The sequence below is a fragment of the Trachemys scripta genome, chromosome 4, assembly GCF_013100865.1.
Source record: "Trachemys scripta elegans isolate TJP31775 chromosome 4, CAS_Tse_1.0, whole genome shotgun sequence".
Lineage (NCBI taxonomy): Eukaryota > Metazoa > Chordata > Testudines > Emydidae > Trachemys > Trachemys scripta.
Window position 1 is genome coordinate 64,562,299 of NC_048301.1, and position 20,924 is coordinate 64,583,222.

The 20,924-nt window shown below is 42.3% G+C and overlaps 1 protein-coding gene across 6 annotated transcripts in view; it reads left to right on the forward strand.

Moving 5' to 3' along the window:
* DPF3 (double PHD fingers 3) overlaps positions 1 to 7,256 on the forward strand; it is a 197,312-nt gene extending 190,056 nt beyond the window's left edge. For all 6 annotated transcript variants that reach the window (XM_034769266.1, XM_034769265.1, XM_034769268.1 and 3 more), the window contains exons 10-11: positions 1,326 to 1,407; positions 6,279 to 7,256. In XM_034769266.1, the coding sequence (XP_034625157.1) occupies positions 1,326 to 1,407; positions 6,279 to 6,349 (153 nt within the window). In that variant the 3' untranslated portion in view covers positions 6,350 to 7,256. The remainder of the gene's footprint in view (positions 1 to 1,325; positions 1,408 to 6,278) is intronic.
* Positions 7,257 to 20,924: the final 13,668 nt, after the last annotated feature.

Sequence of the window (20,924 nt, forward strand, 5' to 3'; positions counted from 1 at the left end):
TGTGACAATGTGAAGAGCTACAGTCCTCATGATACGAACAGTTCATTTACAGACCCCACTCACTAACCTGCTGAACTTTGCAAAATTTGTTCTGTCCAAGCCGGAGAGTAAAAGGGTCCTGGCAAGAGGGGATGCTCTGGAACAGGTAACACCGGAAATGATCAGAGGAATGGAGAACCTACCTTTGGAGAGGAGACTTAAGCTTGGCTTGTTTAACCTAACCAAATGAAGGCTGACGGGAAATAAATCAGTGGGATAAGCACCGGGGAGGGAGCGGAGTCATTTAAGTACTGAAAGGGCCAGTGCTGAAAGAAGAACACATTGGATATAAACTGGCCATCAGCAAGCTTAGGCTTAAAATTAGGTGAAGGTTTCTGGAACAGCCTTCCAAGGGAAGCAGTGGGGGCAAAAACCCAACTGGTTTCAAGACTGAGCTTGATAAGTTTGTGGAAGAGGTGATATATTATTGAGACTGCCTACAATGGCTTGTGGTCCATCTGTGGCTGCTAGTAGCAAATATCCCAAATGGATGGAAATGGGACACTAGATGGGGAGGACTCTCTGTTACTACAGATAATTCTTTCTAGGGTCTCTGGCTGGTAGGTCTTGTTCACATGTTCAGGGTCTAACTGATCACCATTTTTGGGGTTGGAAACGAATTTCATTCTGGGTCAGATTAGCAGACACCCTTGGAGGTTTTTTTTGCTTTCCTCTGCAGCATGAGGCATGGGTCACTTGCTGGTTTGAACTAGAGTAAATGGTGAATTCTGTGTAACTTGAAGTTTTTAAATCATGATTTGAGGACTTCAGTAACTCAGCCAGAGGTTATGGGTCTATTACAGGAGTGGCCTATTACGAGATTCTATGGCCTGCAATGTGCAGGTCAGACTAGATAACCATGATGGTCCATTCTGGCCTTAAAGTCTATGAGGGCATAATGAAGTGGGAAATCCAATCTCGTATATGGGTGTGGTCTGGGGGTAAATGTCTCTCTGTTTATCTGATCTTGCTAGTGCATTCCCCCAGCTCAAAGGGAGATTTATCAGTTAGAAACTCAAGCTGTCTTGTTCAACTCAGATGTGGCCAAAAGGGGTTGTTGTGGCAAAGTGAGGAGAGTGTGTGGTTGACCCTGGAAGCAGAAATGTGAGGTTTTGTAAATCCATTCACGTTCCCTATGTGCTTATTGTTAAAGCTGTGTTCAAATGTGTGCAGTACTGATTTATATATGCTTGTGTTCCCACCTCAGCAATAGACTAATCAACATTCTCTGTGTCTCTCTCTCTCTCTTGTTTTCCCCCCTCTCCCCGCCAACAATTCTGCTTCAGGACCAGCTGCTCTTCTGTGATGACTGCGACCGTGGCTATCACATGTATTGCTTAAACCCACCAGTGTCTGAACCTCCAGAAGGTAACATGTTCTGGAAGTCTACATCGAGAGCCACAGCAGGGCCCATGGGGAGGAGGGAGGAAATTCAGAAGGTGGTCTTGGGCAAGGTGGGTGAAGGAATTGGGAACCGGACTTAGAGCAATGAGGCAGAGGCAAAATGTCAGGTAGCTTTGTAGTGCGCATCTGATTGCTGACAGTTGGCTACCAGGGAGGCAGATCAAGGACCCAGTCCTGAAGGAAAACAAGAGACCATTTGGAAGGGCTGGAGATTCTGTACCGGGGAAAGCCTGAGCTAGAAGTCTCCTGTCTAGTGGGGATGAGGGCTGATAATTTGGTAGGTCTGGGCGCTGTTTAACATTAATCTACCTCTCAAATATGGGGAGTTTACAATACTCCATGTTGGAGAATGTGGGGAGTAGGCTGTCCTAAAGTGAAAGGCTGTGCCAGCCACACTGAGTAAGGCTTGCAAGGATGCATCCGAAGAAGTGGGTATTCACCCACGAAAGCTCATGGTCCTATACGTCTGTTAGTCTATAAGATGCCACAGGACTCTTTGCTGCTTTTACAAATCCAGACTGACACGGCTACCCCTTTGATACTTGGATGCAAGAGTTATTCTTCAGCTGTGCTACAGTTCAGGGATGCCGTGTTGGTGAAGTACAACTCCACCAATTACATCAAATATTTTATTGACCATCTGCCACAGGAGCAGAAGGACCAATTTCAAGCCTTTATTTCAGAAGAAGAGACAATTGCAAGCCTTACTCAGTGTGGCTGGCACAGCCTTTCACTTTATGTCTTCAGTTATATTTACGTGTCAAGGTTCATGGCTGCAATCCTCTGGTCTTCCTAGAGAAGTGTAAAATACATTAGAAGATCTTCCCTTGGAAGGGCCCAAGCCCTTCAGCAATCAGACAGATGAGTCCCTGAACTCTCACAAAGACCCTGCAATCCTTGGGTATTTACATCCCTGCAGCAGCAACAACAAAAATATAACAAGTCACAGACAGTCCAACAGTCTCGCCCAGTTCATTATTTCACCTTCCCCAAGCAGTATTCTATTGCTGCCTCCTAGTCACCAACTTCATCCAAGTGGCCATTTTGGCCTATTGGTTGACAGTCATGAATCACCACGCTGTATGAATCCTACGCTGTAACATTCTGTCCTCCATCCACTTATGGGGATTCTCTCTCCCATTTCACACCTTCCTGGGAGCTCATCAAACAGATGGATACTGGAAATAATTTCATTAGGATACACCATCCCATTCAACTCCTTCCCCCTTCTCCCTGTCCCTTTTCAAAAACCCTTCTCATCAGGGTCTCTTGAAGCAGGAAGCTCAATCCCTCCTGTTACTGGGGGAATTGAATTGGTTCCTCCCAAATTCAACAGAAGAAGGTTTTACATTTTTGCATTCATCTTCCACAAGGATTTATCTACCACAAGGATCATCCTCATAGATCCATCCATGCGAGGTTGGGGAGCTCACTTTCAGGACTCCACAGCACAGGGCAAATGGGCCCACAGGAATTGTTGCTCTACATCAATGTTATTGAGCTCAGGGCAGTCCAATATGTATCCCTTCACTTCCTACTCAGGATCAAGGGTCACTCCGTAAGAGGCATGACAGACAACCAAGCGATGATATACTACGTCAACCACCAAGGAGGCGCAACATCCCAATCTTTATGTGCAGAGGAAATAAAGCTCTGGAACTGGTGTCTCACCCACCAAATTGACATCTCAGCCCATCTACCGGGTCTGCAGAACACCTTTGCAGACACTCTGAGCAGACATTTGTGCCAGGATCACAAATAAGAACTGAGCAATACTGTCTTTCGGAAGATCTTTCTCACCTGGGGTTCTTCAGCGATAGACCTCTTCGTGACTCCAATACAAAATGCCATCACCTCTGCCTTAGGGGAGGATTTGGTCACAACTCCCTGGAAGATTCCTTCTTCAGCCCTTAGTCTCAGGTTCTGCTATACACTTATCAACACCATTGCTCCTCAGAGTCCTGAATAGGCTGAAACAGCAGAAAGCAGTGGTTATCCTCTTAGCTCCAAAATGGTTTAGACAAATATAGTTCCCACCCCAATCTCACCTTATTACATCTCTGGGCTTTGCTCCTTGATGGCTCTTGGGCCTAGAACAGGATTGTTCTCTTGAGCTGCAGTCTGTGCTGCTGAATAGTAGGAGGCCTGTCCTGAGGAAAACCTACTGTGAGGGGCCAGACCATTTCGGACCAGCTGCTGACCTGCACCCTGACTAACTTCACTGCAACCAATGAGCCCAGCTTCACTGCCTTGGAACTGACACAGTAGCCACAGCTCCTCATTGGCAGCTGGTTTAGCAGCTCTGCTTATAAAACTGGCCTCCCAGCAGATCAGCAGCTGCTAAATGCATATCATATCTGCAACTGTGCTTGCCTTGTTCCAGTCCCTGCTCCTGCTTTTGCTCCAGCCCATTCTCAATTAGCTTTGGCTTTGATCCCCGGCTCTGTCCCTGGCCTATAACTCTAGTTTACCCTCTAGCTCTGGCATTCAACTTCTGTCCTGGTACTGACCTTGGTTCGTTTCTGGTCTCTGCCCACCCTGGACCCAGGGTTAAACAGTAGGCTGAACTGTCATTTCTGACTTTGGTGAACAGCTGTCATTCTCCATCTCTGAGTCTTACCTCTCTATCATACATGACTACCTATTAAATTGAAAAAAAAATGTAGGCTTATCATTCAGCTTTATTAAAGTTCACCTGGCTGCCATTACAGCCTTTCACCAGCCAGTTGAAGGGGTGTCACTTTTTGTGCAACCTGCCACTACAAGATTCCTGAAGGGATTGGCCAACCTCTTTCCTCACATAGGACAGTCTACTCCACTTTGGAACCTTAATTTAGTTCTCAATGCCTTGAGAAACCCCCTTTGAACGTATGGGGAGTTATTCCCTGCTGCAAAAACCTGCATTCCTCATAGCCATTGCTTCAGCCAGAAGAATAAGTGAATTGGGAGCTCTTATGACTGATCCACCATGTACTGTGTTCTACCAAGGCAAGGTGACTTTGTCCTCATGCTTGCTTCTTATCTGAAGTCTCATCAGACTTTCACATCAACCAGGACATTCAGCTACTGCTCTTTTTTACCCCAAACCTCATGCTTCAAGGGAAGAGTCCAGTCTCAAAACTTTAGATGTGAAAAGAGTCCTTGCTTTCTATCTCAACAAGACTAAACCCTTCAAATCCTCTCCTAGACTTGTCTCCATTTCAGAGAGAATGAAAGGAGCTCCTCTTTTCACCCAAAGACTATCTAAATGAGTCTTAGGATGTATCTTAGCATGTGACGAAGCTTTTGGGGTACACCATCTATGTTGGGAACTGCTCATTCCACTAGGGTGAAATCCACCTCTGTAACCCCGCTTAAGAACATATCATTCCAGACATTTGCAAAGCTGCCATCTGCTCATTGGTGCACACCTTTTCCCAGCATTATGTTGTCGTTCACACCTCTAGATCAGCTGCAGCCTTTGGTGAGGCTGTGCGCCAAACTGTTCTGAACTTGTCTGCTCAGTACCCTTCTCCGTACCTGAGGTACTGTTTGGGAGTCACCTAACATGGAGCCCCCATAGGAACAATAACTTGAAGAAGGAGAGGTTTCTTACCTGTACAGTAACTGGAGTTCTTTGAAATATTATGTCCCTAGGGGTACTCCACTCTGCCCTCCCTTTCCTCTCTGCTTCAGAGTCCTTGCCTTTGAACTTTGGGGTTGAGAAGAAACTGGAGCAATGGCAGGTCTGCCCCTCCCTATATATTCTCCATCTGGAGCATGAAGATGTGTGGGTGCAGGCACAGACCCATGGATGCTGTTGCTGAAAAATCTCTGATGAAAGGCGCATGGGTGCGCATGCACACACATGGTGCACCCATAGGGTCAAAACATCTTGAAGAACTCCAGTTACTGTAGAGTTAAGGAATCTCTCCTTTTCTTCCCCAGTAGAGTTTATAAATGCCCTAATTAGAGATGGTCTTATGGTTTAGGCCTGTCTCTAATGTTTTATGGGAATGGTTTTGTTTTTGTTAATCCACATACAATGTCATTGAACATGGAGTTATAATGGCCAGTGAGACTCCATCTTCTTGTTGTGTTCAGGCAGCATGTGCAGTGCCTCCTTGACATATTTAGACTAGCCAAAAACTATTTAGGGTAGTTTTCAGTGCTGTTCAGACCATCTGTACCTTGGAAAGGGAGACATTTTCAGATCTGTATTATATTCAGTACATAGTTATGTCCTTGGAAGAAATTGCACTTGAAAGTGTTTCTGCTGGTTCTGATTTGTTAGTTGATTTTGGAACATAAGAACTGGCCCATTGATCTACTAGTTCTTGAAGTTGGTGGGCCTCCAATTAAAATCAATAGAGCCCAATAGAAACTGACAGAGGCCTACAGAATGATTCTAATGGAGTGTACTGGAATGTCTAACAGGGCTGAGACAAGAATAATTGTGAATCAACTATGTAGCCATGATGTGTAAGACCACAGGAGTTTTATGTTTTTTTAAATTTTGCTAAAGAGGAAACCAAACTGACAGGGAGAAACTTTTTGGAAATTGAATAGCCAAGATTTCTGTTTAATTGGGAAGTGCCGGGATTAAGTTATCAAATGGCAAAAAGTATTGTGAGGCTGCACATCACAATTGACCAGTAACTTCTGGGGTTAGTCTGACTCTAAGTGAACAACACCAGCGGGAAAGGAGCAATGCTGTACTTGCTTCAGAAATACATTGGAAATTCCAGTTGGGGCAGATACCTTCAGTCCCATTGAAACCATCCCTAGCATACAGTCTCAGTATTCAGAGTTAATAATGTGCATGTGAGATTGATTGATTTTTCATTGATTTACAGGGAGCTGGAGTTGTCATTTGTGCCGGGAACTACTCAGAGAGAGAGCATCAGCTTTTGGCTTTCAAGCCTAAGGAGCTCCAGGGATCAAGATGCAATTTGCTTCTGGAGTTGTGGTACCAGCGCACAGTTCCCATCCAGAACACAGACACACACATGCGCACACACACACACACACACAAACACATCGAAGAGAATGGACACTCAAGTATAAGAAGAGATAACAATGGTATTTATTGTCAAAGAGTAAGATTTCACTAATATAGTAACTCCTGGGTTCTACTAGAAGAAACATGTTCTCCTTTTAATTCTCCAGATGGAATCTCTTCACTGCTGTGCATGGTTGATGCTGTATTGTAATAGGCTCACATGCACTATGTTAAGGGGGAAATTGTTATACTGATACCAAGGAGTCAATTTTGTGTGGCCTTGTGCTTTTTTGTTTGATCTTCTTTGTAAAGAAAGAAATAGCAACATAGTTCCCAAAGCACTACTGATGATATGCTTTGGTTGGGATGTTGGGAATTGTTACCCCTCACAGGCTTGACTGAAAACCACTTTACTGCAACACTGTGTAGATCTAGAGAGGCTTTGAAGGTTGTGGTAGCTCCGTTCTTCCTGAGTCGTGAATAACACGAGCATATTGCCACTGAAACAGGAACTAATCTAAAATTCCTTGGGTGACTGTTTCTTTGCTGAATCATCAAACCCTTTGATTTTACTGATATTAGATATTTGATTTTACTGTAAATGAAAGAAGAATGGAATATATATATAGACTCAGAGACACCTACTCCATCTCTTACAGCTTTTTTTAATGTTCAGGGAGACCATCTTAAAGTGGCGCTGTTATATAGTTCAGATCCAAAAGCCTGTTTTTTATTTAAAAAGAGGTGAGGAGTAATGGTTTACAGGACCTGAAAAGAAAGATTGTCATGGTGGTTTTAAAATTTAAATAAAAATAGCTTTCCTTTATTTAAACAGTCCCCTGCTGTGTAGCACACCCAAACAAAACAGCATTGAGCTCATGTATCAGAACCAGGAAGCGTCACTGTAATTCACTGTCCAAACTAAGTGAAATGGAGAAAAGTGAACAACAAGAAAACAAAAGCATCAATGGAGAATAAGTGGTTTTTTTTTTAAACAATCTTCTTCATTTCAGTAATCTAAGGGGTCAAACCCATAAGGACTATTTTTAAAAAATATGATTTTTAAGGTTGCAAATATGCTACTCCTGATTCTACCAAGTATACAAGAATTGTCCTATCTTGGGTGTGATATAAAATATGTTTATAAACATATTTAAAAGCTTGCATGAGAGGAGGAATGTAATATAGGTTGATGAATCCCAATCAGCATGAGTGACTCAGGATGCCTATGCAAGGTGGTAAGGACACTAAGATTGCATTTGGGATATACATATTAATTAAAGCCTCTCTGCAAAATTATTCACCCTGAGGATTTAAATTGACATTGTCAAAATAAATGTAATTTAGTTTAAAAAAGGTCCTTCCCTGAGTTACTAATAACACCTCAGACTATTAAATTTAAATGAACTGTATAAATTTAATTTACTTTTAATTTTTTATGTGGTTTGTTTAGCTTTTTCTCTTCTTTCAGCTTGAACACAGAAACCAGTCTGGTCAGTTTCTCAGTCTTGTTCTCGTGAACTCACACACAGTGCAGTTGTGTGTGAGTTCACAAAACTGCTCTAGAATTGTTTCAATCCCACAAAAACTGTTTTCTTTAAATTCCAAGGTGGTTCCTGAGCACTTTATTTCTAGCCCTATTGCACCAAATCTACCCCTCGTGCAGCTCTATTTTCTTCCCCTGGGATTAATTTCATCCATTAGTAGGGGACAATGTCCAAATTTAGCATCCCCAAACTACTACATAGTGTCAGTTGAAAGGTGTGCAAAAATCGTCTCTCTGTGTCACGCATTGGGAGGGGAAGATAGGAGCTTAAATTTCTACTACAGGCCTACATTATACAATCCTAGACCATCAAATAGGATTTGTGTCCACACAGCTACAATAAGATGATTTACATACTGTTTAAACAAAACTATTTTAAAACTTTAAATGACCAACTTTCTTTCAACCTCATCGGGCAACATGCTGAAGCACTTCAAATTATTCATCCCCATTGTCTCATCCAAATCTCTGAGCGGCCATCGCCTTTCTTTTCAGCTCCCTCCCATCTGTTAGAATCCCCTTAGAAGAACTAAGGGAGTCTGTCACATTTCCTCAACGCTCCCATGCACATTGCCTTCTTAGCTTCCCCTGGCAGATATTCTGGATCCAAAACTAGAGACTGAGTAGGATACAAGACGCTAGAGATGCCCAAACCTTTTGGTGCAGAAAGCTGCACTGGCAGCTTGCGAGGAGCTGGATGGCCACAGCTTATTTGCACACACATTTGCATACATTTGTTAATCAAAATAAATTGCCATGACTTTCATATTTGCCTGTTGTTTCAGTTAAACCCTTATGAAAACTTACAAGGGTTTAGCTGTGTCATTTCCACCCTGCACTTTCAGGAGACTGCAGCAGCGGCCCATATCCTAGGACTCCAGGAGCCTCAGTTGGTCTATCAGCTGTACCTGTGTCCCTCTACTCAAAGCATTAAGAAGAATTGATTGTTTACAGCCTCTGTATCCCATATCCAATCTACCAAGGCAGAGTTAGTTAGCTACAGTCCAGAATCCAAATGTATGAGTTCAAATTAATAGTAACTTTCTTGTCATGGTCCAGTTACATATCATTCATTCAGGCTTTACTCTCACATATCTATGTGCACAGACAGTTCCAGTTAACTTCTAGCAGCCTGATAGATCCAAAGCTTTCACCTCTCTGACATTAAGATGTTCCTGCAACTTATATCTCCCTGATTCACAGCCTTATTCTTAGGCAATAGGCAGGTACATTCCACTCAGTAATAATTCTTAGCATGTACATAGAGCTGGACAACTTCAAAGGGCTTTAAAACATTAATTATTGAATCTAGAGGGATCGCTCAGTGGTTTGAGCATTGGTTTGCTAAACCCAGGGTTGTGAGTTCAATCCTTGAGGGGGCCACTTAGGGATCTGGGACAAAATCAGTACTTGGTCCTGCTAGTGAAGGCAGGGGGCTGGACTTGATGACCTTTCAAGGTCCCTTCCAGTTCTAGGAGATGGGATGGGATACACAATACCCATTATGTAAATAGTACTGTTCCCATTTTACAGAGGCACAGAAAAATTATACCATGTCTTGCCCATAGTCATACAATGAAAAAGTGGGGAATAGAACTCCTGAACTCTGATTCCCAGTCAGCTTTTTTAACCATTGGACACATTTCCTTATGCTACTTGTTTGCTGTACACTTATTTAAAGGAACAATCCACAATAAGGCAATTTTTGAAACCCAGCATAATCATGACATTCTCATAGGCGAACTAGGGAAATGTGGTCTAGAGTAAATAACTATAAAGTGGGTGCACAACTGTCTGAAAGACAGTAATCAAAGAGTAGTTATCAATGTTTGCTGTCAAACTGGGGGAGGGGCATATCTAGTGGTGTTCTGTCCTGAGTCCGGTACTACTCAATATTTTCATTAATGTCTGAGATAATGTATTGGAGAAAATCTTGTAAAGTCTATGGATGACACCAAGCTGGGAGGGGTTGCAAGCACTTTGGAGGACAGGATTAAAATTTAAAATGACCTTGACAAATTAAAGAATTGGTCTGAAATCAATAAGAGAAAATTCAGTTAAGACAAGTGCAAAGTACTTCACTTACGCAGGAAAAATCAAATGTGCAACTACAAAATGGGGAATAACTGGCTAGGTGGAAGTACTGCTGAAAAGGATCTGGGGGTTATAGTGGATAACAAATGAAATATGAGTCAATGTGATGTAGTTGCTAAAAAGGCTAATATTCTGGGATGTATTAACAGGTGCCTTGTATGTAAGACACAGGAGGTAATTGTCCCACTCTACTAAGCAATGGTGAGACTTCAGCTGGAGTATTGTGTCCAGTGCTGGGTGCTACAGTTTAGGAATGATGTTGAAAAATTGGAGAGAGTTAAGAGTAGAGCAACAAAAATGATAAAAGGGTTAGAAAACCTGTGAGGAAAGGTTAAAAAAAAACTGGGCATGTTTAGACTTCAAAAAAGAATAACAGTCTTCAAATATGTTAAGGGCTGTTATAAAGAGGACTGTGATCAACTGTTCTCTTGTCCACTGAATATAGGAAAAGAAGTAATGGGCTAGATCTGTTGCAAGGCAGATTTAGGTTAGATATTAGGAAAACCTTTCTGATTATACGAGTATTTAAGTTGTGGAACAAGTTCCAAGGGAGTGGTGTGGAATCCTCAACACTAGAAGTTTCTAAGAACAAGTTAGACAAATACCTGTCAAGGATGGTCTGGTTTTACTTGGTCCTGCCTCAGCGCAGGGGGATGGACTTGATGACCTGTTGAGGTCGCTTCCAGCTTTACATTTCTGTGATTTGATGATTCTAAGCTCTAGTGTAAGGGAAAAACCTTTTGGGGACTCTGTCGTCATGCGTCCCTCTCTTTTTTCATGGCAGGAAGTAACATTTTGCAAATTAAATAAATATCCATTCAAAGTTGAACAATTTTCACCATTTTTATTTGTTTCTTGGGAATGTTGTTCTTAGAGGCTTTTAAAAAACTAAATCGATACATTAACAACTAAATGGTTGTGATTACAGTAAATGGGTATTTTCATTGGCTCTGGCACAGCTGTGTGAGTTGTTAGCGGCACTTGATGTGAACCAAATAGACTAAGCTAAAAAGGTGTTTTAAAACTGCTAGTGAATACATGTGAACTGACACTTTTAAAAACTCCAGTATACAGTATTTTAATGCAGATTGGAGCAAACTACCAAGGGAAATGGTGGATTGTCCATCTCTTGAAGTTCTCAAATCAAGACTGGATGCCTTGTTAGGTGATGTGCTTTAGTCAAACACAATTATAGTCAAACAGTTAGTCAAACACAGGAGTAACTGGGTGAAATTCTGACCTACTGGAGGTCAGATTAGATCAGCAATTCTCAACTGGGGTCCGGGGCCCCGTGGGGGGTCGCAAGCAGGTTTCAGTGGGTCTGCTGAGCAGGGCCAGCATTAGACTCACTGAAGCCCAGGGCAGAATGCTGAAGCCCTGCTGCATAGGGCTGTAGCATGGGACCCTGAGCCTTGCCACCCAGAGTTGAAACCGAAGCCTGAGCAGCTTAGCTTTGCGGGGCCCCCTATGTTGTGGGGCCCCGGACAATTGCCCTGCTTGCTACCCCCTAACCTCAGCCCTTGCTTTTATATGCAGAAAAACAGTTGTTGTGGCACGGGGGGTTGGGGGGGGGGGAATTGCAGTTTTTATAGCATGCGGTGGGGTCCTTAGAAAGAAAAAGATTGAGAACCCCTGTATTAAATCATCTAATGGTCCCTTCTGGCTTAAACTCTAAGGAGCTATAGAAACACACATTAGCTGATTGAGGTGACGTGAAAATACAGCTCCTCTCTGTACCAGGGCCCTGAAATGTGTTTCATTAAAACATATTTGGTCACACATTTAAACCCACCCTCCCCCTCTTTTATCCTATTTTAGACGAGCCCTTAAAGTGCAGTTATGGGAAATGATTCACCTGTGTTGGGACAGTGAGTTGCAAACTGCTTCCTGTGTGCCCATGGGAGCAATTGCATTGAAAGAGGCAGCCTAGCACTTCAGCTGTCCTACCCCAGGGATTCTTCCAGAGAGGAGCAACTATCAACTCAGCTACATTGGGTGAGGCTGCCCAGGAGATGGGTTGAATCCCCCAGCCAGCTTGGTCCGGCCCTTCCATTTTCTTGGCTGTACTGACTGGATCCTGGTCCCACACTGGAATGGATGGGAGCAAACAGTGTTGCTGCCAGTTTGCAGCACCGCTCCTGGAAACCACTAATTAAGTGAATCAGGCGCATAGTCAGAAAAGGTGACTGTATCTAAGCGGTACCAACCCATGCAACAGATCTCTTCCCTATGTATGTCTGAGTCAGATGTGCTTATTTTACTATCACAAGCAAACACTCCCCTTTAGCCCTTCAGAGCTAATACAGCTTTGGAAACATAAATTAGATCCTATTCTCCCTCAGGGAGCATCAATAAAATTGTCAGTAGCTTGATTTTGAGATCCAAGATTGAGTTTGCAGCACTGATAGTAAAACCACGACTTGGCTTTTAAATGAATCACATTTGATGCAGAAGCAAAGAGAGAAAACTAAATATGGGATTCTCCGATTACATAGTCCTGTGTCTGACTAGAAACACACTTCACTCTGCTTGGGGGAAAGTTTCTATTACTATCCTGAGCTGGAAAGAGGTGTCAAAGAATCACGTAGTATTAGTTTGGATTTCACAGTGACTGCTCCATGAGAGCCTTAATATTGTGTAGTTTGGTGGTTGGTTTGGGTTGGGGTTTTGTTTTTGTTTTGTTTTTTTGTGATCATGGCGCATTTAACCTTTAGTTCTTCCCCTTTAGTGCAGGGCCTGAAAATAATTAACAGTTTCTAAAAAAGAAAATGAGGTGCTGCATTTTTCCCCTTCCCTCTCACAAAGAAAGGAATATTTGCATTCTTGACCAACAGCCTAAAGTGATTGTATTGTGCTACTAAAGGTGAGTTACTCTTTATTATACCTACCATTTTGCTCACCTCAGAGTTAACAGAATTTTGTACTTTCATAGCACCTTGCATCTGAGGCACTCAAAGAGCTTTACAAACAGTAAATTTTACCTCATGCCACCCAAAGGGCTTTTTCAAAAGCACCTGCTAATTTTAAGTATCTCAATTTTTAGGTTCCCCAACCTGAGATTGTGCACTGTTGAGCACAACTCCAGTTGAATATAACCATATGCTAACACAGCTATCGGCATTAATCAGGGGTGGAGGGTGTCCATTTTCTAGCATGTGTTTTATTGCTAGTGTGGTTGGGGCAGCACTGTCCTATGACTGTGTTAGAAAATAATGGTTTAGCTCAGGTCTTGAGACTGGAAAGCCACTGTTAAACTGCATTAATATGAAGCAAACATTACTCCCTGTGGCTTTTAAATTGCTATTCCCAAACTTCTCTTCTGCACTCGGAAAGGGGTTTATTACACTCTGACTCAAAAAGAGAATTTCCTACGCAGCATATTAGGTGTGGGGCTGTTGTGTTTTCTCCTTATCTGCTGTCTGTTTTTTTGAAAGGGGTCATACAGGAGGAGAAAAAAGGATGAGTGTGGAAAGAAATATTAATTAAGGCTGTCACTGCTGCAAGGCTAGTGTACCTTGTGCACAATGATATCCCAGGGGATTATTTTCTTCAGTGCAGCTGTTTAATTCAAAGCTCTTGCATCAAAGTGGTTTTCTTAGGCTTGGTCTACACTTAAAATTTAGATCAACATAGCAACGGCTCTCAGGGGTATGTAAAATCCACACCTCTGAGTGCTGAAGCTATGCCGACCTAACCCCCAGTGTAGGCACAGCTAAGAATGCTTTCATCAACCTAGCTACCATCACTTGGGGAGGTGGAGTTCCTACAGCGATGGAAAAACCTCTTCCATCAGCGTAGGCTATGTCTACACTACAGGGGTTATGCCAGCATAGCTGCAGCATTGTAGCTATGCTGCTATAGTGTAGACATGGCCATAGACACAACTAAAACAAGGGATTGTAGGAAAGTATTCCAAACCCCATGGAACAATAGGAATCATTTAAAGTGGTACATGAGGGTAGAACTAGTAGTAACAGGAAGACAAAAAGAAAGGGAAAATTTAGATTAACAGAAACATCTCCTTCAACAAGATCTATCTATCCAATATATCTATGACTAAACACTGACATTTGTTAATCTAAGAAATAGTCCTCCAAGGGAAAAGTGAAAGAAGCAGCATTGCTTCAGTTCAGATATTAAAAACTAGTCTGGATAAAGCAATGGAGAATAACACAATCTGGAACAAATCTGCAGCAGGCCCTGGGAATAGACTGTGTAAAGCCAAAGGAGGACAAGATTTCAAGATGCAGAGGATGGACAATTATATCTAAGGCAGCCAATAGGCTGAGGAGGATGAAATATTCACCCTGAAATTTAGCAAGGAAGAGGTTGTCAGAGACTCTGCTGAAAGCAGTTTCAGTGGAGTGTAGAAAGTGGAAGCCAGATTGGAGAGGCTTGCACTGTTAGCTTGTGATCCCCCTGTCCGTCTGTTGTGTGCACCTGTTGTCTCTCATTGTAGACTCGGAATGTAAGCCCTGCGGTGCAGGGACCTCCTTTTGTTATAAATTTGTACAATGCTTAGCACAGTGAGTCAGGGCCTCTAAGTTGCTACCGCATTACAAATAAATAACGTGTCTTTCCCATCTCCAATTCCATGAGACTCTGTTCAAACTGTTGTTGAGACTGTTGCACAAAACCTCTAATCTGGCAGGAGCCAAATTTGGGATCTGAATGGAGGGGAAGAGCTGAAGCAATGGAGAAGGGGCAGCACTAACCTAGTTCATGATAAACCTCTCCAAAGATGTCATTGCTAACATCAGACCAGTTCATAGTTTAATGTCTTAATGTTTTAGGACAGGGAAAGCTGAGTTTGGGCTTATTTTATTTCACCCAATCCCAGGACTGAATCTGTGGCATTCTCTCTCTCACACACTTGCACCTCCTCATGCCCACCATGTCCTTTGTGTTTTCCTGATATGAACCCTATGCGCCAGCAACCTATGCTAGAGATGGTTCTTAACTCCCCTGCTACTGCCAGGGTCCACAATAATTGCAGGAAATGTAATGTACTCTATACAAGCTCTGCCCGCAGTTCAAAACCACAGTGTCTCTACTAAAATGACCAGCAGTGAAATAATTAACAATATGTAAATTTTAATTGTCATCTTTGGACTTCAGCATTAACAAGCAATAGAACTAAATGGGGTAAGTTCTGCCTCTCAGAACTATTGTTTCTGTCTGCCTGTGTGCAGGCTTAGGAAGTAAACTCTGCTTTAAGTTACTTGGGAGGTTTTCTTCATAGCCAGAAGGGATACAATTTTTGTTGTGGTCCATTGGAATCAGGAAATCTCATTGCTATTCCCAGTTCCCAATCTCTCTGTCTCAGTTTCCCCATATATAAAGTGGGGATAGTAATTCTAACCCATCTTTGTACAGAGCTTTGAGATCTGTGGATGAAAATCACTGGATAAGTACTAAGTACTATTATTTACTATTGTGAAACCAGGTCACAGCTGAAGATGGAGAAGAATTCTCTTCTAGTTATCCACTACACTGTTCCCTCCTACCCCATGAAAACCCTGGCAGCCTCAGGTCAGTGATACTGCACACACAGATGAGATTCAGGTGACATTTCAGAGGTCTCATGCTGAACAGTCAAGGCCCTGCAAAGGAAATGGAAAGCTCTTGCTGATTGGCTGTGTTTCCTCATTCTGGTCAGAGAAGGGCAGGAGCTGGGACTGGCAGGCAGCCAAATCCGTCTTCAGTGGAGATATAATTACTAATAATGACCTCCAGCCCAGGCAGCTAGTTAAGTGGCTTTTCAGGGCAGGCACCAACCCCAGTCTGGTTTATATGATATAAACTCAATTTTGTTGGAGGGGAAGGGAGCTAATGTCCTTCAGAGCAGGAGGTCTTTCTGGTCCCAAGGGAACTCTCCCAGCAGCAACATCAGCCCCCAAATACCTCACTGTCATGATTACCATAACAACGCACTCTCAGTCAGCAGCATCATTATTAGCACTGGTACCTTCAATTAGAGCCAGAATGTGAAACCTTTACTCTCACTGATGACCTGTTACACACACAAGTAGCACGACTGACATCAAGAAGTACATTATGTAGTAAGACACTACTTAGCATAAGCAAGAGTGGCAGAATCTCACCCATAGTGTTAATCAAGGGATAAACTAAAAGAAGAATGATTGGAAGCTGCCAGCTGGTGCCCTAAGACCATGGAGGAATGTGTGCGCACTTAAATAAGTAGAGCTGGCAATCTATGAGAGCATAATCTGCATGGACTGGTGGTTAAAGTACAGGGTTTGGTGGCCGCGGAGCTGAGTTCTGTTCCTGACTCTGCTGCTGAATTGCTGTCTGATCTTTGGCAAGTCATGTAATTTTGTCATGCCTCAGTTTGTCTGTCTGTAAAATGGGGATAACAATTAACTTTATCACCATGGCAGGAGGGGCCTAATAGGGTTTATGCCTGGATTTTACAGTAGTTGATGGGAGCTGGAAGTATTTAGCACCTTTGAAAATCAGGCCAATAACTCATTAACGTATGTAATATGCTTTCAGACCCTTGGGTGGAGGTGCAAAGTATTGTTATATTACTCGCTTATGCATTTGAAATATCCACCATTGTTGTTATTTTGGAACAGGAAAGCCATTGTTTCAGCTGAATTTTCCTCACCCAGGGCTTATAAACTCAAATATAAACCATATTTCATACTCTGCTGATTGCAGCTTTCTCAGCTATTGACATCCTTTCAGACTTCATTCAGTCCAGTCCCCGCATTGAAACCCAACACAGGCCACTTCACCAATGACCCAGGAGCTGTACTCCATCTCTTTCAGAGGGTGAGGATAGGGGTTTAGTTCAGCTTTTTCTTCACATTCCTAATGAATGAGAAGACTGACAAAATCCACTTCAGGTTCTTCTCCTTTCCATGTTGTTTCAATAGCAAAGAGTGAAGCTGAATGCAAGTTAAGTTGAGCAAGTGGATCTTTATTAAACCCTGTGCACTGTTCTCTTTATGTGGCTATGTTGCTCCAGCCCAACCCCCTCACATTCCCTGTTTTTCTGGTGACCCCCAATGATTGTCCCTCCAAGGTACATGGGCCCTCTGACTCCAGTTCCACTGATCACGGTGCACATGTCCTGAGTGAGTGAGCAGACTGTCCAAGAGAGTCTTTCTTGGTCTGGCACTAAGACTTAGTGTTAGTTAGCCTCATTTTACCTGTGCAATCCTGAGGAGTGACACACTGGGGAGTTTTGTCCATTGGGAAAGGATCCAAGTTATGCCTCTGCCATTTAATATCTCTAAGCTGCTAGTTAGCAGTCGTTGAGGGAATTGCTGTGTGGTCTGTGGTCATGAAAATTAAAATTGGAGTTGCCTTTAAATTGTCTAAGATACAGAGTGGATGAGTGTCACCTAGGCAGAAGACACGCTTTCCTCAGCCTGTGAACTGTGCTTGAACACATTCATTTGTTGACACACCAGACAGTTGCAGGGATTGTAAGTTCAAGACTGGATTTTGATGCCCTTTGCCCACTGCTGATGCAGCCTTTGCCACTGCAGCTAGATGAAAAGAGAATCTATTCAAAACAGGGGAACGGATAAAATGTTACACATAAAATACCCTCCCTCTCACAGCTCCCCAGGGAATATAGCAGAAGGAGTCCTTGCTCCTACATTCTTATGGAAAGGCAACAGTGAGTGAAGAATTTCCAGACGCCAGTTTCATTAAAGCTTTTTTGAGAAGCATCTTTCCATAGTCTGTCTCGTCTCATCTCTTTTTCTTTCCTTAAAATAAAACCTTACTGTATTTTTTAAAAACTGTATTCCACAAACTAGTTTAAAGGGGCATGTTCACCTCTGTAGTCAAAATAGGCCCCAATCTAAATCTTAGCACCTCCAAAATTAATGGTGTTTAATAGCTAACCTTCACAATGGCCCCATCTTCCATAAAGGGTGGAACCAAACCTAGAGATCTGGAGAGCCTGGAATTTTGAGGTTGCTGAAACTCAAATATTGAACTCATTCCAAGTCAGAATTAATAGCCTCATAATGATTTATCTGCTCTCTGAGCTATATGTAAAATGCTGTTTAAAAACATAGGGGGAAAATGTTCCATTCCATCTCAACCTTGTCCTCCAGCAGGCATTGCATTTTATTGTCTTTCTACTGCAGCGGAAGTCAACATGAGCCTCAACATTGCTTAGTTTGTTGCATCAAAATGCAGGCTCATTCTTGTGATTTTTTTATCGGAGGACAGTAGGAGGTTTTCTTCTTTAAAAAATATTTATTTAGGATTCTGAGGACATTCTTTACAAGATATGATCAGTTCTAAAGTAGGTCATATTTTGGACCTCATTAGGTAGGCAAGTGCCCTCTAAGAAAAATGTTTTCCTCCCCCCTTTCTATTTATCTGTAAGACAGACAGATTTTGTCCTGTGAGATTTAAGCAACCATTGAAAACTAAGATGGCGCTGGAAGCTTTGGGCCATTTGCAGTCATGTCAACACGTAAAGTGCCTGTTTGGGCTCTCCTGGGACGCTGTCATTATGTCTGACGTGACAGTCATAGTTCTTGGGGCATGGTGTCTCAGGGGATTGATAATGAACACTTCCATCACCATCTCACCAATTCAAAGCCAGCCTGGGTCATTAGCAGCTACATGTCATTACCATCTAAATGCTGTGCTCATGGATTTATTGATGGGCATTTATGTGCACTGCCAGCCAGAATCTGACCTTTCCTTATTGTCATTACTCCAAACTAAGAAACTGTAAATACACACACAACAGCCTATGTATTTTGTGAGCACTTTAACAAATCTTTCATGCAAATGTGCTCCCCTTACTGGCTCTGCAATAACAGTCACTTAACAAATGCTATCCTCAGAGCTGTGTTGCCATCATCTGTGCTGGTGCGCAAGGGAGAATGTTATTGCCAAGTTTCTAGCAAATCATTACATATGACAGGCGGTCAGTGCTCCAACGAGCCCAAAGTTGGGATTTTTTTATAATTATCTTTCTACATTTTCCCCACCCCCGCTATTTCAGACTGAGCATTGCTCTGGGCTTGTATGGGCTAGATCAGTTTTCCTCCCTTTTAACTAGAGATGGGTGCAAACAAAGACTCCAGACAAATACCATCAAACTTTGGGAGAGTGTGACTCTGGCTCTTTGTTATTGGCCCTTAACATGGTGATAAACTAAACTTTCTTCTTTAATCATAATTGGAAAGGGAAGCAGGATAAATCCTCTGTGACATCATAGCACATTGCCTTGGAAACAGTTTTGATGTAATCTTTTTTTTTTAAATACTACCGAAATGATATAAAATATTTCAGCCTACTGATACTGCAGCGCTTAGGACTATTACTGTACAATTCTGTAATCATTTATTAAAATAAGGGATAGACTCGGTGGTGTGTCAATGTTACTTGCAATGAATGAGGAAGAGGAGTGGGGAGAGCCTTGATTCCCTTTTATTAAATGTGCTACCTCATTCTAGGGTCACAGTACAAAATGTTACATCTTATAATAGTGCTACTCTACTATTTGGATCATTGTTTCAGAATGTGTTTATAAGGATGGGGGAGGTGGGGAGCTATTACGGATGCAGGACAAGGTATATGACACATACATTACGAGAGTTTGTGCAGTGGACCAGATCCTCTGCTGAAGTAAACTGTCATAGTGCCACTTACTTTGATGACAGAGAATCTTGCCCAATGTTTTAAACAGGCCCAGATTAGAGTATTTTGTGTCCCGTTTAATAATTTAAGTGTTTTAGGCACAAAACCCATACACTTTATCTCTCATTATTTTTCCTTAAAAAGTAAACTTACTTTACACACATGAGAAAATAGGAATTGTTATCCCTTATCAAACCAGTCTAGTCTAGTGTCTGACAATGGCCAGTAGCACATGCTTCAAAGAAAGATGCAATAATCCCAGTAATAGACAATTATGGAATAACCTGCCATTAGAGCAATTTTCTTCCTAAACTCAAGCAGTTAAGGATTGGCTTATCAGTTTTAAATGGATTGCCTGTTGTTTTAATTGATTGTCCCCTTGTTTTTGCAGAAGGAGAAAGGGTGAACTGAAGAGTGTGATCTACCTTCCCTATACCATTCATTATTTTGCACACTTCTAAACTGTCCTCTCTTATTCATCTCCTCTCTAAAGTTATCTTTCCCAGTCCTTTCAATCTCTGTTCATATGGAAGTCTTTCCCTGCCCCAACCATTTTTTGTCATCTATATCCGAAATCAGCCATTTTCTGCTATATCTTTTATGAGATAGCTTGATCAGAAGTGAACAGTATTTAAGATCAGGGCATGTCATCAGTTTACATAAAGATATTAAAACATTCTTTGTAGTATTTCTATCCTACTTTTTATACTTCTTGATATTTTGTTAGCTTTTGGACTGTGGCTGCCCAATGAGCAGATGTTTTATTGAGCTGTCCATGGTCATCGCCAGGAATTTTTCCTTAGAGGTTACAGCTAATTTGGAACCAACCTTTTTACTAGCCAATTTAACAGAAACTGCATGGGCTTTTTCCTTGATGTTTCTGTCACTACAGTAGTCACCCAAGCACCACAGCTGGTGAAGTTATCATGTTGATTGAGATCACATGCAAGAGAGCTACCACCACAAGGAAGGTTGCCTACTAACATACGCATACAACCACCATCAGCATTTTTCAAGCTGTCACATAGGTAGGCAAAATGGTGGCTTTTTTAGTTGGAAGCATTCTGTGGTCCGTAGCATAGTGTCTGAGTACCTCTCAGCCATTAATCAATCAAGCCTTATGTCACACCCTGTGAGGTACTCAGCTTGATTCTCAGAGCCCAGGCTAAGTTGGTAGGGTTGGCAGTTAGGGGAAAACATCTGTTAACTTGAAAA